Raw genomic sequence first — 19,045 nt, forward strand, 5'->3', positions numbered from 1 at the left:
ATTAGCCTACCCCCCCCCCCAAGAGACTGACCTATAGGACAGTCTATACAATACAATTGCAGTGTGCCAGCAATAATTATGTTTTTGTGAGTATTAGCTTTGGAAAACATTCTAGGATCCTAACTTAGGATCCTGTTTCTGAGGAAAAAAAAGGCAACTGTCTAAATGGAAAAAAACACACATAATGTTGACCTGGGGAACAAGCAGGTGTGAACGTTTTGTTCATCTGTATTTTCTAAACCTTTAATCCATACACACTATATGACGAAAAGAAACACATTTATTTTCACATCACTGTGAGGAGGTACTCAGTCGCCACACCCATTTGCAACCACCTCAGAGTCTCCAATGTAAACACAAGCTTTTAAACAAAATTATATTTCATCTGTTTTTGTTTTTGTTTTTTCATCAAGGTGGATCCAACCGAAGAGAAAGGGGCGCCCCACCCCTTCCTCCTATCCCGAGGTGATCTCTGCCTGCTCTTCTCTACCCAAGCTCCGAAGCTGCTTGTGTTGTTGCTGTTTGAAAGCACACCCCTCCCCTTCCTTTGTCCCTCTCAGAGATGGAAGGTGGGGAGAACAGAAGCTGAGGTGGGGTTCTGTGCGTTTGGTGGGGGAGGGAAGGGGACCAGGAAAGGTGCACCTAGCTGTTTGTCTTGTATATATTCTTGAGCTATTGCTTGCGTCAGCTGCATCCTGCCGGGGCTGGCTGCTGGGATCGATAAGCTTTTGTTGCAAGTAGGCAGAGATGAATTGTACCCTAGCCGTCAGCCCCACAGAGTCAGACCTTCACCGCTTGTTTGCTATGGGCTGTAGTTGTTAAATTCCCTGAGAGATGGTTTTGTCCATGCCTTTCTCGCTCACGCCGCCTTCAGTCTGTTTCCGTGAACCACAGACCGCCCGCCCTAGCAAGTTGCTGAGCAAGCCTCACGTAAATAAAGCCCTGTGGTTGCAGGATATCCAATCTTTGGCAGTCTGAGATAGGCTCCAGGGCAGAGCTGTCCAACAGAAACATACTGTGAGCCCCATACCCAGTCTTAAAATGACCAGCAGCCATGTTTTATAAAGGTAAAAAGAAACAGGTGAAAAGAATTCCATTTTACTTAACTCTGTGCATCTGAAATATCACCTCAACCTGTAATCAGTATAGAAATTATTAATGAGATATTAACATTTTTGGTACTAAGCCTTGACACTCCAGTGATTGTTCTCTACTTAGGACAAACACATCACAGGTTTCGGGTGTCCAGCAGCCACATGTGCCTATACCCCACACTGTCAGACCGTCTGGATCTGGAAGAGAGGAGCGAGTACAGAACCCTCCTGTCTAAAAAGGCAGGGTGAGATTTAGCAATTCAAGAGATGCCTCAAGACAGAGTCAGAACTCAGTACCATGTTTGGCAGACAGTTGAGACCTTGGATTTTGGTCCCTTATTTTGCCTTTTTCCTGAATATGTATGTACAGGTATTTCTTCAGAGTATCTCTGTCAGAAGTTGATCTAGTACAGTTTACAGTCGCATGGAATAAAGCAAAGAAACTCAAAGTTGGTGGGCGCTTCCCAGCTTAGGACCAGCCGGCTACTGCGCTCACTGCTCAGTTGGTCCGTTGTCTTGCAGATCTCCTTGTGGCCTTGAGTCCTCCACCTCAGAGCAAACTCCTTCCTCAGGGCCAAGCAGGAAAGGCCAGGAAGGCAGAGGAGGTTTTAAAAACAGAATTGTGGGAGAAGGGGACAGATTTGAGATGATGGGTAGAGCTCTACAAAACCCACAAGGGTCAAGGGGATTAAGGACCTTACCAGTAGAAACTGGAAAGAACTGGTTTTGAGTGTCTTGGGAGCATCCTTGTTCTGGATCTATGCAATTAAGTCCCACTACAGGACCACAGGAAGGACCAGACTTGCCTTTTTTATGTATATATAATGTGTTTACAAGATTTTACTGGGACTTTTAAATCTAGCCATAGAGTTGGAAAAGATTTCCATTTTGATGTTTGATATAGTTATGTTTAATATTACCATTGTCTGTTAGAGCACACGCCACATGTGTGCATCTACCTGAACTTTGGATTTTGGGTCCAGTGTATTATTGCTCACATGTTGCTGGGAGATGCTAACAAAAAAAGAAAAAAAAATCAATCCAAAGAAAAATGGAAAGACATTCCTATTTATAGAATAATTGTTTCGTTTATGTGGAAGCAGAACTTAGAAGTTCTGATAGATGAAATGTCTAATAATTATGAAGTGACTGGTTTGAATATATTGTATTTTTGTAACTTTCCTTCCAAAGCCCTGAACTTAGTACTTTAGAGAGTCAGTCTCCCCCCCCCCCCGCCATTTGTCTGTCTTCCATGAGAATGAAGAAATAACAAGCTTGACATTTTTTATTTCTAACAGTTTTATAAGGTATTTCAAATTCTTTGAGCTGATGTTCACTACACTAAACATCCTTTTGATAGACTCTGAGTGACCCACTCTGCTAAAAATAGAATGGCTCCTTCCTTGCGCTATGTTTGGCAGGAAGACATGGGTCTGAATTTTTTTAAGGGGTAGTGAAAATCGGGCAGGTCCTAGTATGTCTCAATTTTTCGGGTACATTTCTAAATTAGAAGTAGGGTCACAGCTCAAAGTTGCCATTCACAATAAAGAAGTTTTAGAATGTATTTTTCAAAGACTGTTTCAGTAATACACCTCCATCCTTCTTTAGAACTCTGGAGATGTTCTGTGCTTAGCTTAACCTGTGGCAGATCATAAAGCATGACTATTTTCTTCCCTAAAATCAAAGCTTACGTGTATGTTTTTTCCATAATATTTCAAGTTATGTGTATTCAAGATGCGATCCAGTATTTTAACATTCGTAAATCATTTGAAATGGAAATATATCGCAGTATTAAAATTCAGTGGTCGGTGTGTCCTTCACTGTGCATTTTATTTACTGAAAGCTGAGAAAATGTTTAACCCAATGGTGCCTTACTCTGTGATCTGAAAGGAATTGACTTTTTATGTCTAAGTAGTGGGTTATTTGCATATTTGTAAAAACTATTAGGCCTTTATATTTTAACTTGTAATAGCAATTTTGTTGTTGTAATAGCAGAAACAGGGTGGTTATTAAAGTATCCTCAAATTTTGGGTATGAAATTAATTTTCCCTGTTTATGGGCAGGGGCTATAAAGGAATTTTTTCATACCAACGCACTGTATAAACAGACACACTTAGGTCTCTGTGTCAGCAGGCTAGTTGAATGGTAGGGTAGACTCTACCCTAGACACCTACATCTTTGTAAGTTAGCCAGACAATAAATAAAACACACAATGATACGGTGTCAATTTGTGGCTTTCTTCCCTGTGTAAATATAAACAAAAAGGTGAATGTCTGCCTCCTACTTTATACTGTGGTGGAGACAAACTCAAGAAAGATCCTCTTCAGTGAGTAAACACTCATTACCACACCTCAAGATCCTGTCCTGTTTGTTTTCCCCGAGACCGCATTGTCGTCAGCCTGTAACGTGGAAGAGGGAGACACCGACCAACATGGACACAAACAGATCTGGGAAAGCCATGGGAGCTTAGGAACCCGAGAGCTTCCTGCATGCAGGCTTCTCAGCACAGCCCAGCAACTGAGCACATAGGAAGACCTGGCCTCATCTCTTTGTTTGAAGTCGTTGCTCTAACTCCGTGCTGTAGGTACAAAGTGAGGAACTGTCTATTAACACGTGTTAGACAAGGTGAAGTACTCGGCGCAGATTTACCAGAGCAATGAGGTCTCCACCCTCCACCAGCAGTGCCGAGTAGGCAGCAAGCACTTCCGCGGCGATCCGAAGTTACTGGAATGCCGTCAGCTAGAGGAGGATTTACTGCTGTGACTAGAGGAAACCAACACTAGCAGAGAAATAGCTCCCACCAGGAGCACACGCTCTGGACTCACAGTTTGACTATATGGGTCATGTCAGGGAAAGCCCGACAGCAGGCTGGTCCCTGTGCCTCTGCAAGCCAGAAGGGGAGAGAATCAGTACTGGTTCCCAGCTGGCTCGCTCCTTCCTGTTCAGGCTGGGAACCCGAGACCATGGAATAACGCTGCCCACAGCTAGGGTGCAACACACATACACACACACGCCTTAATTAAAAGACTCTTGAAACTTGATAGTCATTCCCTGAGGCTTGTCTCCTAGGTGATCCGGGTCCTGCAGACAATATTAACCATCACTATCATGTTACCAATCAGTTGGGTTCAATCTGAAGTCACAGAAAGTCAGAGCCAGAAAGAACCTTCTAGATTAGGGCAGCCACAGAACTCAGTGTCTTCTCCAGTGGGATACTTCTGAGTAGAAAGTGATGATAGGCTTCCATGGCACAGCAGGTAGCCAGTGAGGCTGCCTCACAAACTGGGCCTTGTGGTGTTCCCTCTCTGAAGTCATTCGGTCACCTCTCAGATGGGCAATTTAATGTCCATCAGATAGCATGCTGCGGACACACAGACACACCGTGGGGTGATGAAAATCCTTCCTGCCCTTACACTGGTCCATAGTCTCACATTTGTTGCCAAGGAAAGCCGATGAAGAGGCCACAGCGTCAGCATGCTTACACGCACTTGCGCATGTGCACACACACATAAGCACACACCCGTGCACAGGGCACGCGCACACGCGCAATTGGATCCTGACTTAACCATATGCCCTGTGAGCCCAAAGGTGGGTCATTTAAACCTGTGTTCCTCCACTGTACAATGCTGACAACAATGCAGACACAAACATCAGTCAAAACTTATCATCTACTATATACTGTAAGCTTGAACTAGGGTCTTTGCATATTGTTATTGCTATTCTTTGAATCTTTACACATAGAAAAATCCAGGCCAGGAGACAGATCTCAGTGATTCAAAGCACTTGTTGTACGAGCATGAGGACCTGAGTTTTTTAATCCCCAGCATCCACATAAACAGTTATGCATGCATGCCTGTAACCTCAGAGACAGGTGAATCCTGAGAGCTTGCTGGTCTGCCAGTTAGCTGAACTAGTGAGCTTCTGGTTCAAAAAGAGAACGTGTCTCAAAGCTGTAACATAGAGAGCGATAAAGGAAGACACCCAGCCTCCAACCCTGACCTTTATAATGGCAATCATAGGCCCAACTGAACTCCCACTCCACCCACACCCATACACCCCCCACACACAAACAGAATCAAAAATTTTTTTTCTTTTTTTTTTTTTAAAGGAGAGCGAAATCATGGCCCAAATTTGCCTCAGGACAGTTGCTTCTTGTGGATGCAGGATTCAAATGCAAAAATACTGCTATTCCATAAAGATAGGAGGTGCAGGTGACCAGCATAGCTTAACAAGAGAAGCTTTATGCTGTTCTTATTTTACTCAGTGGACCATGGATGAACTGACTCTGTCCCTATGCCAGTGTTGACCACCTGAGACACATTGCTACCTCCTCCACCCCCATCTCCTCCTCCTCCATCATCATCACCCTCCTCCCCATCCTCATCCTCTTTCTCCTCCTTCTTCCTCCCTCTCCAGGTATTGATACATAGCCCAGACTGGCCTGGGTACTGGGAATGCAGGCAGGGCTAATGTGCTTGCCTGGTGGCTGTTCCTCGGATGTGATCTAACTTCCAGCCTCTCCTCCATTCTTAACTCTCACAAGTGGCTATAACGCGTGCCTTGAGGTTTTAAGAGGAACATGTACACCTGTGCCTTCAGCTTCCAGCTGGCAGAGACCCGTACCATTTCAAAGTGGCCTCAGAGACGCTGTTAAAATGTAGCTATTGTTTCATTCAGTGGTCTCAGATTTCTGGAACTCTCCATGGTGGAGTCAAAGTGTAATGTGAAGAGTTAACTTCTCTTGTGTACCTCTCTTCCTTTTGACTATCCAGTACTTGTGGGGCATGTTTGTGGCACCGAATTTATCTTCTATTCTCCTTGGAGTTGGAAAACGATGTGGCTCAGTCAAATACCAAATAATAGGAATCACTTTCCATAAAAGTTTAGAACAGACTGCTTCAGTCATCCAGCCCCACACATATTCAGAGGGAAAGTAAGGTTACAGCAAAACGACAGGCTCGTGTCTGACAAGATTGAGACGGTGCCATGGGTTTCAAAGGCTTTCCCCATGCATTACCTCACTGAACCCAGGCAGGGGGAAGAAACTCGTCCCCATTTTGCACAGAGCTAGCAGCACTGGGAAGTGGCAGTCAGTCAGCGTTTCCTGGAGTTCTGTAGGTTGGCTGCACAGTTGAGACTAGGACTGTTTAGGTCCCACACCGACCTGGAACTCATGACCCTCCTCTCTTGTATTCTGGCAAATCTCACAGCACTTGTGCTGAGTAAAAGGGGGCCAGGCCCAGGTGTTGCGCTGAGCCCTGCTGCGTGGGAGGCTTTGCAAGGCCTGCCTGGGTAACTTAGCAGCACCCTGTCTTAAACTTTTAAAAAAAATTCATAAAGGCCTGAGATGTGGAGGGCTTGCTTCACTATATATACCAAAGTTCAGTCCACAATACTATAAGGGAGGGGGGAGGGGGCATTGCACCGCTATGACCTTTTCAGTCATACTGTCTTCTGGCATTTTTATCATATTTGTCCTAACTTATTTGGCAAATATTACTGACTGGGCACTGTTTCAATAATCAGAACATTAAGGGTCAGAGCAGCTGAAGAAGTGAGGTCTGTATTACACATACCGATGCCTCAGGGAGTCTATGGAGCAAGCCTGTAACCCCAGAACTAGGCAGGGTCCGCCACTGCTCTGAGTCCTGTGAAGCTGGGTTGAGCCATGTTGGGTCACGCTCACGTGGTTGGCCTCACCGCCCTGGCCTAGCTGCAGCCCTCCCTGTCCCAGGAGCACTGAAGAGCTTGCCAAATGCATATGCCAGGAGTCACCTGGGACTCACCAAAACAAAAGTCCTCAGAACTCAAGGGGCAAGCTTCAAGGGCATCACACAGTCGGATTTCAGAGTCACTGTCCTTTGGATTTTGCTCTTGCCTTGCGTCTTTAAAACAACATTCCGGTCTAGAAGATATCTGAAATAACAAGAAACCAAACCACCATGATAGCCTCGCTCTTTGTCATAGCCACTGCCCACGCTGCACGCAGCCTCCGTGTGCTGACTCATTGGGTGGGTGATATTGTCTCTAAAACAACCACCTTAAAAGTAATATTGGGGTGGTGAGATGGTTTAGAGGGTGTCTTGGTTCCTTTTCTATTGCTGTGAAGAGACACCATGACCAAGGCAACTTATAAGAGAGAGCATTTAATTGGAGGCTTGCTCACAGTTTCAGAGGGTGCGTTCATTGTAACAGGGAGCAGGCAGCAGTCAGGCAATGTGTTTTTGAAGCAGTAGCTGAGAACTTATATGTTAAAATTTTGTTGTTTTGTTTGTTTGGTTTCTTTGTGAAGCTTTGGAGCCTGTCCTGGAACTAGCTCTTGTAGACCAGGCTGGCCTTGAACTCAGAGCTTCACCTGCCTCTGCCTCTGTGCTGGGATTAAAGGCGTGCGCCACTACTGCCCAGCTTCAAAAGCTTATATGTTAAAACAACAACCATGAGGCACAAAGAGAGCCTAACTGAGAATGGCATGGGCTTTTGAAACCTTGGCGCGTACCCCCCCCCCCCAACACACCTCCTCCATCAAGGCCATGCCTCCCAGGCCTTCACCAACATCTAAACCAACTGGGGACTAAGTATTTAAATATATGAGCCTATGGGGACCAGTCTCATTCAAGCAGAAGATAAAAGGAACTTACCTAGAAAGCGGTGTCCTGAAAGCCTGGCTTCTACACACACGTACATACATTGTGACATGTGCGTGCACACACCACATGCACTGTTGACATGCCAGAATGATCAAACTGTCTACTGGCAGACCTCGCATGACGAGCACCCTTGTGATTTTAGCCACTTAGGACGTAGAGACAGGCGAATCAGGAGAGTGGGCTACAATAAGACCGTGTTTAAAACAAAAACAAGATGGCTACAAGGAAACGGTCCGGTACTGAAGGGCAATCATCACCGGGTTTGTGGTGGTGTAAGTTGTTTGACATGAAGGTTATCATGGCATAACCCCACCCCCGCCACCAGCAATGATGGACTAGCCAGTGTGAAGCACCTGCAGTGGTCCTGTCTAGTACCCTAAATGCTCACCGAATGTAATAATTAAACGGCTTTATTCACATTTAACTACTGTTGTCCACGGTCTCCACCAGCTTAGCCGATGAAAGGGGAAAGCCAGCCGGTCTGGCGTTGCTGTGCTCAGAACGTAATTACACCTCACAACCACCCATCCGCGCTCTCTCTGACCGTTAGTCTTATTTGCTCGTCTTTCTTTGTTGTTGTTTTCCCTTTACCCGTGTATCACGGCGCTTCTAGTGGAATCCAAAAATGTTAATAGATGTTAATTATGGATTTTTAAAAATCAAATCAAAACAGCAAAAATCATGAGAAAAGCTGACAAGCCTCCACCCTTAATCATCTCGGGGTTAAATAATGATCAGGATTCTTTCCGTTAAAGCTCTGTGCTGCATCTCGATGCTGACTGTCATAAATATAACTGAGCTATTAGGCTCTATTTTTCATTGCAGATGAAATTGATGCATCTTTGTGTGGTGTAGCCTGACATGGTAAAATTGTTACTCTCTAGGTAGGATATTCATAAAAATGTAATTATCGTAATCAGAACAGTCTTTAGGCTCATGAGCAGGGACTGCCAGCTTCATGATTGGCAGTTTTCAATCACCTCCTGTAGAACTGTCTTAAAGCAGTCTTGGGATCATTAATGTTCCGTGGAGAGACGCTATTCCAACCAAATGACCAAGGGTACCAGGGATGCTGACAAGAGCTCCAGAAAGCCTCCTCTGCTAGCCTTGGCAGAGCTGGCTCAAGGCTTTTAATGCATTCCACTGTTTCTTTACCAACAGCAGTGCTACCTGCTGGGAGAGAAGGAAGAGCTCTTTGGTGTAACTCCGGAACCATCGCTAACTACGGATACTCTGCACTTAGCATTTGCCTCCTTGAGTTAACAACTAAACCAAAGACCAGCTCGGGCACTGCAAACACACTGTGCCAGCCGAGAAGAAGGTAGCAGGCCCTGGTCTGTCAGAATGTCAGCGTACTTGCCATCCCAAATGCTAGTTCAGGCATCACACTTCCTAGATTCAGAGCTTGGTTTTATTACTTAGAGACATAGAAGTCAACAAAGTGAAGTGAATTGGCCTTTCAGCTCACAGAGAAAGCCATCCTTTCAAACGGGGCCGCCACAGCGCCTCTTTTCACAGTGCTTAGCAGGGGAGCAGCGCCCCTCTGACTCCTGCAAGAACTCTTCCAACATCCTATGACTTGGCCATCTTAGTAAGAAAAAAAATCCTACAGCCACGTTCTGTCTCCATAGTTTCCATTGGAACCCCTCCGTGTGCTCAGATGAGGCCTTCTGCTGCCAGGAAGCCAGGGAATGGGACTTGCCTGCTCTTCTTTGCCTCCAGCTTTACGCCCCACTCCATGGATGATGGTCACCTAGGGGCGCAGGTAGGAGGATCTGAATTAACCAGCCATCTCATGCAGTGGCTTCTCTCTTTCCATGCGACACTATGACAAAGTTGTCCCTTCCTTGACTGGGATGATCTCATGGGTTCTTCATAGACACTGCCACCCGCCATCATGACTGTTTCTGGGTCTTGTCACCTGACACACACACCCCCATCGCCTCCCATCATCCAAACTCCCTTAGCTCTGCAGAAAAACTAGCTTTCCCATGTTGGAGCCTCACAACCCCTCTAGATGGCCCTATTGGACAGCAGCTGAGCTTCTCCTGTGTCCCATTCCACCCAACCTGGCTTTCTTTTGCTGTTACCTGAGTAAGAAGTGTCTTTGCAGGGAAACTTCCAGACAGAGAGCACACAGTAGCCTCCAGCATTGCCTAGTTGTCCCCTCCACACGGAGGCAGACTGGAGTGGCCCTGAGCTTTTAGCCTGTCTTTAGAGAAAGACCCCTCACGTGTCATCCCTCCAGATCTCTACTCAGCTGAGGTTTGGTTGTGGAAAGGGGTATGAGGAATCCTGTCCAAGAACTACCAAACACTTAACCGACGACACTCAGTAAACACCAACACCACTTACAGAAAACACGGCCCAGCCCTGTCTCGGTTACAACCTTAGCTGTGACGCTCCACTCTGCTAAGAAGCTGGCTAGCCTAAACCTAAAGCACAGCCAACACTCCTCTGGGTTGGCACACCAAGCCTGACCTTCACCTTGTCTCACTCAGTAATAAAGATAATATTTATTTTGCCCTACCTGCTATCTTTCATTTCCTTTTCCAATTTGCTTCTTTTTATGATTATTTTATTTTTATTTTTGTGTGCATCAGTGTTTTGCCTGTGTGTCTGTGTGAGGGTGTCAGGTTTCCTGGAACTGGAGTTACAGACAGTTGTGAGTGGCCATGTGGGTGCTGGGAATTGAACCCCAGATCCTGTGGAAGAGCAGTTCATGCTCTAGACCACTGAGCCCCTCCTTTTTTGATCTGTTTAAAACCAGAAATGGGAAGAGACATCTCCTCAGAAGTCCAGCATCTTCTCACCTTGAAGGAGGCAGGGAAGCCAGGCATGGTGGTGTACATTCATAACTAGAGCACTGGGGGGTGGAGGAAGGAGGATCCTTGGCTACATAGCAAGGCCAGTCTGGGTAATAGGAGACCCTGTTGAGGAGGAGGAGGAAAGGGAGAAAGGGGAGGGGAGCAAAGAGAAGAGTAGGCAAGAAAGATTTGAGTCATGTTTTTTTTTTCATTCTTTTTATACCTTCTTTTTAAAAGTGTTCTTTTTCTGATCCTCTTTTTGGCTTGTCATGTATGTCCTACCTTGGTAACGCCATGAGAATGTCTTACTTAATATTCTGACATGTGTCATATGGAAAATAACTAGCTAAAAGCTTCTAGAGTTTTCTTGAGAAGGAACTGATTATGACAACTATCTGAGGACATATATAGCAATGAAATGAGGACATTTTAGATAAAATTTGAAAATATTTCAAAGAGAAAAAATTACTTTCAAAGAGATGCAAATTTTTTGTCTCGGCTTTGCCAGAGATTAGTAAACCCCTTCATTTGGTCAGACCCTCGTTTTGTCATTTATGATATAAAGGGTTTAGCCTAAATAATCCCTCAGGTCCCTTTCCATCTCCTTTCATGACTGTGTAAGACCTGGAAAGGAAGCAGGAGTCTGTTTCTGTCAAAAACTGGACAAGGCTGCTGATATGGGCACCAAGACCAACACTACTTGACCCCGTTAACACGCAGGAACATGGACCTTCCTCCGCAGCAATGTTCAGCATCTCGGTTAAGGGTATGTATGTTTGCATAGTCAGAACACCTGAGGACAAGAGAGGTAACACTTGGCCCAAGGAACTCGGGAACAGGAAGAAGGCAGACATCATAAATATTGCTATTGCTAACTAAGCAGGATGCTTTGTTTACCCAGCAAACATTTTGGAAGCTCTCCCATTCTGTGCACAAACCACTGTGGAAGGGCCACTGGAATTGGGCCTGGGTGAGGTGGGTACAGCAGCTATGGGACAGTTCTAAACAGAACTCACCACTGGGAGGGTGGAAAGCACAGAGGATAGATACTGTGTGACAGTCAACGTACCAAAGAAGTTCCTGTATCCACAGCCCCGTGCGTCTGAAAACAACAGGCATTTCTGTTGGAAAATGATGGTTCTATTTTTCTTCCACTTTCTGTCTTTCTTTCCTTTTTTTTTTTAAGATGCTATTATCTGTCAGGATTCCTTGTTTATAGTTTGACTGCTTCATAGAAAACCATGTCTGTAACACACCTGGTAGCTGTAAAAAGGCTTGGGTAAGACCCAGAGAGCCAGATAAATATACAGTATTTATTCAGCTGGTCCAAGTCAAATCCCTTACACCTTACTTTGTCAAATCTGCTCTCTCATCAATTCTGTACCTCACACCATTCCTACAAGGTTAGAAAAGAAAACACCCAGAAAAATCAAAGCCCTGTCCTCATGAAAATTATCTCAAAGACAAACACTCTTCCTGGCATTGAAGACATGCTTTCCACTGGGCTAGACGGTGCAAACGCACTGGTCACGTGCCATCCGCCAAAATGGGTCCACGAGGACCACCTGACTTCCATGGTGCCCGTGCATACCTACCTGCCCTTAGCGGCATTAGAAAACACCGGTGATGCTGGCACATTGTCCACACTTGGCCTTGGAGCCACAGTAACAGTGAGCTTACCACCGGCAGAGAGCAAGCTGCCCCAGTGGGCTCCGAAGTTACTCTTTACGTTTCTCTGTTCTCCCAGGCTGAAACTAACCTGCTGCCTTCTTTTCAATGGCTTTCCCAAGACAAGCGTAATCCATCTGCGTGAGTACATCACTCTGTGCATTTGTAAAGACTTTAAACTGCGTTATGACCACAGACATGTCTTTCATTCAGAACTCTGATCCGGTAGCTTTTCATAAGGAGTTTGATTCCTGGCTTACTTTGTCTAATTTTAATATCTAATATTGACTAAGTTGGAATCCCTTCTCGTCAGGATCCCTGAAGAGGAGGTCTTTCTACTAAAGACACAAAGGGAACTTTGCCTGTAGGACTCAGGAGACGGCTTCCTCCTGCAGAGATTTCCAAAGCCATGAGCATGTGGGGGACCCTACAAGGGAGTAGAGAAGCTGGGAGTCTCAGTACTATAGTCATGTGGGGACCCTCCAAGGGAGTAGAGAAGCTGGGAGTCTCAGTACTATAGTCATGGGGGGACCCTCCAAGGGAGTAGAGAAGCTGGGAGTCTCGGTACAATAGTCAGACTGGTCAGACTTTCCAAATGAGACTCCAGGGCAGGTGGGTTGACCCACAGTTTGACAGTAGGGCAGATTGTTCGATATCTGGAGTTTCTGGTCACCTTCTTCACAGTGAATGAAGGCAACAAGCGCCAGTAAGTGTTCAGAGTGAAAGTCACCAACAATGGGTCTTTGTGAAGAAGCAGTGGGGTGGGTGGGGGCCTCACTGATGTCATCCGTTTATGAGCCAGTGCTTCCTCGCCCAACACAAAGAGGGTTTGTTACCAAGGGTTTCCTGGAACCAGTGCTGTCATAGGCTTGCTATCTGCAGAGACAGAGGTGTAATCTACTGACCGCAGTACAATGAAGCTTTGCTTCCAGACAGCTCAGCTCAGGAAGGCAAAACTCAAGGAACCAGAGCAAGAATGGGCAGATCATCAGCTGTGCTAGTCGTGTTTGACTCTATGGCTGCTTTTAGATTCCAAACCTCACACCACACACACACACACACACCACACCATACACATACACACACACCATACACCGTACACAGTTACACACACAGAGAGATACACACACATACTCACACATACACACACAGATACATACACAGAGATGCACAAACACACCACATACAACCACACATATACACCACACACACATACACACACACAGAGATACACACACACACACCAAATACACACCACACATATACACCACACACATACACCACACACACACATACACACACACAGAGAGATACACACACACCAAATACACACCATACATATACACCACACACATACACCACACACACATACATACACACACAGATACACACACCACACATATATACCACACACACAGATACACACACAGAGATACACACACACACCACCTACACACCACACATATACACCACACACACAGATACACACAGACACACATAGACACAGATACACACACACCATACACACACACAGAAACACATAGACACAGATACACACACATACTTCATACATACACAGGCACACGTATGTGCATCCAAGGCTCCATCACTGAGTTGCATGCAAAGCCCACACCATGTACTTTCTAATTAAGTCTTCATCTCTCAGTGACTCTTGAGCATTTGGTTTAAAACTCAGGCTGCTTCATTACAAAGGAGATTCAGAAATTCGCCTACTCAACGAGGACATTTGTCCAGCCGAATGCAACTGGACAGAGTTTTCCCATCCTCACCAACACTCAAATACAGCTCTGTGATGTACTTGGAGAAAAATCCTTGAAAATATTTTGATTCTAATATTTATTGCCTAACATAGAAAATGATGTTAAGCTGCCATTTTTACTTAAGTTCCTATGTATTTTGAAATCTGTATTTCACTCAAAGCTGATTTTATTAATATAATTGTGATAATTCAATACTTGATTATAATAGGAAGCTTTCTTTTTTTCCCATGTGTAGGGGTATGCATCCATGTGGATACTCTGTGTATGTGTTCTTTCAATGTGCATGTGCAGTGTGCATGCAACAGTACATGCGCATCCATGTGGAGGCCCACAGTTGATATTAAGAATCTTTCTTGATTACTCTTCCATCTTATTCTTTGAGGAAGGGCCTCTCAGCCAAACCTAGAGCTCACCAGTATGGCCAGTCTCACTCGCCAGCTTGCTCTGGGGATATGGTCTCCACCTTCTAAGTCTGGGATTACTGGAGGGAGCATTTATGTGGGTTCTAAACTACAGCCTTCTTGCTTGTGTAGAAAGCACTTTAATCACTGAACCATCTCCCCAGCCTGCTTGCTTCTTTTTGCAGAGCTGGTGACTGAACCCACGGCCTTGGGCAAGTTAGGCAAATACTCTCTCCATCAGTTAGTTAGAAACTCCAAAGAAATATCCATGGACTTTCTCTTCAAGTGCTCAGGTTTCACTAAGGTTCAACACTAAAGAGACGTATTTGAGACAGGAAGTAGTGGCGCACACCTTTAATCCCTCCACTCACTCAGGTCTCTGAGTTCAAGGTCAGCCTGGTCTAGAGAGCGAGTTCCAGGACATTAGGGATACAAAGAGAAACTCTGTCTCGAAAATCGGAGAGAGAGATTTGGATATCCCTCATGTGTTTGTTGGTTTGGTTGTGTCCGCGGGTGATCACCTAAAATTGGATTAAACTCATAATATTCCTCAATACAAAGAGGTGTTTGCAGGCTGGTGCTGCCTGGTAATCTTGTAAAAGCAATTTGCAATCTGGAGACTATTTTTTCACAAAGGGGACTTGGGCCCAGAAGTCTGAACAATCTTAGTTTGCAATTTTATTTGTTTGTTTGTTGTTTGGGGGTTTTGTTTGTTTGAGACAGGGTTTCTCTGTGTACCCTTTATTGTCTTGGAACTTGCTCTGTAGACTAGGCTGATCTAGAATTCAGAGATCCACCGGCCCCTGCCCCTGTCTTTGTAGCTCTGGGGTTAAAGGTGTGTGCCATCTCCACCACCGAGTTTTAACAATCGTAGTTAATAATTCTATCTTTTCACGTCACCATCCTGACACATTGATTTCAATCCTCAAGTTTGATCACTAAGGTCAAGATGGCTGCTGCACCTCCAGATTTTCCCCATAGACCATCTACACTACATGGACAGGATTTGTATACTCCTGATAAGAACAGGGGAGGCTTTCTGGAAACCATCAGGGCTTCAAAGAGCGAGAACTGGGGGACCAGACTGGGAAATGGGATTTTCCAGAAAAAAAAAAATGTGTGGGGGAGAGCAGGGAGTAGTTAACAACATCTACCTGGAGTAGGAACTTAGACAAATTCTACTTAGATAAATGAAAGGTTAAAAAAGCCTTCTTACTGTTTTCCAATGAGATTATCTGGAAAACGAGCTTACTAACCCAGGAACCATTTTCTCCTGTTACAATACAAGAAGAAGGTGTGTGAGAAAAGGCAGACTGGGGAGGGGCTGTGATTGATCAGACTGAAGGTGGGCAGCAGGAAAGGAAGAAGATGTGATGCTAATTAGTTGTGGCAAACATCACACAAGTATGCAAATGCTTGTCACCTGTGAAGGACTCTTGCCAAGCCCCACCCCATCCCCAATCAGATGAAACTTCTACATCTTTCCAAAGCCAGCCTAGAGGCAGCATAGGAAACAAAGGAACTCAGTAAACAGCATCCCAGAGACAGTGAGCGAAGGTCAAACTCCACATGAGCCGCACCTGACAGAGGCCATCACGCCTCTCTTCCCAGACCCTGTGCTGGTCAGGTGTTTGCTGGTCTACAGAAGCAGGGGAGGCCTCCACTGCAGGAGAATGGAAAACGGGAAACACAGTTAGGATTCTAAGCGTGGCAAATAGCTAACTTTGTCTGCCATAAGGTTGGTAGCATGTCTGGGCTGACCTGGCTAGAGAAACTAGTCTTTGATTCCTTGTGGTGATGCTATAGGGAGAGCAGTGGGCCCCAGTGTGTGGGACAGGGGCAGTAACCAGTGTCCCTGCTTTTATTCTATGGGACACTTATTGATAGAAGGAAAATGTGATTTCCTCTTCTTTTTCTTACTGGAAAGAAGCCTTAGCCCCATTCACATGCTTAGACAGAAGGATTTCAAGTGTGTCTATGCTCCAAGACCTATCTTGGAAAAGCCTGAACTAGGAACTGTGAAAGTTCTTGGATCTTCTTAAAAACAAAAAATCCTAAGAAGGAAGATACAGCAGTCAACTACAATGCTTCCATGGTGGGGGGCAAGAAACAGACACACCCCAGAAAAGGGATCCCTAAGTGTGCAGGGAGGCATAGACTTCCTGCACCCAGCATGTAAGGCAACCTAGGCGTGTTCCCTTCTCCACAGCTGCACAGGGCTGAGGAAAGAGCCACCCTTGCTTGGCTCCAGCCAGTGGTCATCCCAGCTTACAATCTGACTCATGGGAACCACAGCAAGACAAAGGGTGCACCCAATCCCCGCACACCTGTAATGTTCCACAGTACTGCTTTCCCCGGGGCCTGGGAGTCCCCAGAACTTCTGGGGGTGTCAAGCAGATGACAGCCCTGCCCAGTCTGGTTTTTCTCCCTGTCTCCATCTATCACTGACGGCCAAGAGGCACTTGAATCCAGTGTCTTTGGGGTCAACACTAGGGGATCTTAGCTCTCTATTCCAGGGTTTGGTCATCTGTTAACATATTGCTGGCCTGTTGAGCCTTGTAAATAAGAAAACAAAACATGCCAGGATGAGTGAAAGAAACCAAACAGGAAGCAGCATAAACTCTGTTCCACTTACATAAAGTCTGAAAACAAACTAAACCCAGGGCTGGAGGGTAGCTCAGCAATTGAGAGAACTTGCTCTTGCCGAGGACCTGGGTTGAATTCCCAGCACCAACATGATGGTTCACAGCCATCTGTAATGGCAATTCCAGGGGATTCAATGCCCTCTTCTGGCCTCTGAGGGCACCGAGCACGCAATAGTACACATATATACACACAGTCAAAATGCACATAAAATAAAATGAATATATCTTAAAAATAAAACAAACTAAATTCGTCTTTGCCTGGGTATTGAGTGAGAGCAGGCCCAAGGGAGCCTTGCGAGGAAGTTTTATCTCATGGCTATGGATACCTCAGACCAGGTATCCTTAGGTTACTACCTGGGAACATCCCATCTTGGACTTGTCAGGAAAAAGAGGGACATTTTTAAATTTACGAGGCAGCCACGCTTGAGGAGATACATCCAAGACCTGAATCCCTTCTCCCCACAGTCTGGGGTTTTTATGGGACGGAGTAAACACAGTGGTCAAGGTGTGAGAAAAGGTAATTAGAGGTGAGGTGGTATAGCCGGTGGTCTGTCAGCGTAAACAATGCGGCTCTCGGCTTCAGAAAACCGCAGCATTAACGTGATTGACCAGCGTATTCTTGCTCCTCTGACATCAGAGTGTTACCCACAGAACACGCTCTGCTCTGTGGTTTCAACCGGTTTGAACCATCCAAGGCCTGTTCCCTGAATTGCTTTCAAACGGCCTAAGACAAGTCTCACACTACAGGCCTGGAGTCACAGCTGAGGCAGGAGGATGACTTGGGCTCAAGGGTGCGCAGCCCACCTGGCGAGCATGTTCGGACTGCACCTGAGAAAGCAGGCAGTTGCTACCCAGGTGAGCACCCCTCTGAGCTGGCAGGGCCCACTCTGGTGCTTCCTGGGTTGGTATTTGCTTTGGCTTTGTTGAGTCAAGAGTCTTGGCCTTGAGCTTCGGTCCTTCTGCCACGGCCTCCCAATGCTGGGGTTGCAGGCACGGCCACCGTGGCAACTCCCTGACTTAATTTTAAAAGCAAGGATGGCAATGAAAAAGAAATTTTTTTTAACTGGGAAGGGAGAATGACTGGAGCCTCTTGAAATAGGAAAAAGCAGGGCTGGAGAGATGGCTCAGCTGTTAAGAGCACTGCCTTGGCTGCTCTTCCAGAGGACCTGGGTTCAATTCTCAGCACTCACAAGACAGCTCACAAAGGAGGATCTGACACCCTCACACAGATATACAGGAAGGCAAAATGCAAATGCACATAAAATATAAATAAATCATAAAAAAAGAAAAATGTAAACTTCATTATAGGGACAGTCGCACAGGTGCACGCATGTGTGAGAATCCATTGAGCTCACCCACACTTAGGATCTGTTCTCCTTGGTGTTATGGAAATGTTACCTTCGCTAAAGCAAACATATCGTAAAAGAAAGCAAAACAATGACCAAACACAGACTCTAACTAGCAACAGACCTGCTGGCTCCAGCTTGCCCACTCCTGGGGCCACTATCCCCCTCTGCTGATTCGATTCATTTCCACTCTGGAGATGAATCTGGCAATGCCCTGCAAAAACTGCATGGGAAATGGCTGGAGGAGCACACTTAGCAGGAGAGGGCTCCTGCACAGGGAGAGGAGCAGGCCGCATGGTGATAGTGTGCAGAAACGACAGCCAGGCTCCTGGGGTCCAAGTTCCTGCCACTAACAGCCCTAATGCTAAGCAGCTTACTTCACTCTCCCCTCTTCAATGTCCTGAGCTATGTAATAGGATTAATGATGAGGATTAAACAAAATGAATCCATGTAAGTGCTCTCGGGAAACATCCAAGAACAATATATGTCAAGCTGGTGTGGCACTTGCTGGTATCGACTCTGTCATCCTTGCAGGTGACGTGATAGATGCCATCACCGCCCCCCCCCTCCCATCCCACAGTTGTAGAAACTGAAGCTCAGAGCCCAAGCACACATAGTTGACAATGGGCAAAAATCAGGATTTGAACTCAAATCCA

At 45.7% G+C, this 19,045-nt stretch overlaps 1 protein-coding gene and 1 long non-coding RNA gene across 5 annotated transcripts in view; one reads left to right on the forward strand and one right to left on the reverse strand.

Moving 5' to 3' along the window:
• The window catches only part of Wipf1 (WAS/WASL interacting protein family member 1), a 97,268-nt gene extending 93,958 nt beyond the window's left edge, over positions 1 to 3,310 (forward strand). For all 4 annotated transcript variants that reach the window (XM_075984869.1, XM_075984870.1, XM_075984872.1 and 1 more), the window contains exon 8: positions 414 to 3,310. In XM_075984869.1, coding sequence (XP_075840984.1) covers positions 414 to 469 — 56 coding nt within the window. In that variant the 3' untranslated portion in view covers positions 470 to 3,310. The remainder of the gene's footprint in view (positions 1 to 413) is intronic.
• A 5,824-nt stretch (positions 3,311 to 9,134) lies between these two features.
• Positions 9,135 to 19,045, reverse strand: part of LOC142857156 (uncharacterized) — a 32,241-nt gene continuing 22,330 nt past the window's right edge. The window contains exon 3 of the long non-coding RNA XR_012911771.1: positions 9,135 to 9,494. This is a non-coding gene — a long non-coding RNA (uncharacterized LOC142857156). The remainder of the gene's footprint in view (positions 9,495 to 19,045) is intronic.

Source organism: Microtus pennsylvanicus, chromosome 9 (genome assembly GCF_037038515.1).
Source record: "Microtus pennsylvanicus isolate mMicPen1 chromosome 9, mMicPen1.hap1, whole genome shotgun sequence".
Classification (NCBI taxonomy): domain Eukaryota; kingdom Metazoa; phylum Chordata; class Mammalia; order Rodentia; family Cricetidae; genus Microtus; species Microtus pennsylvanicus.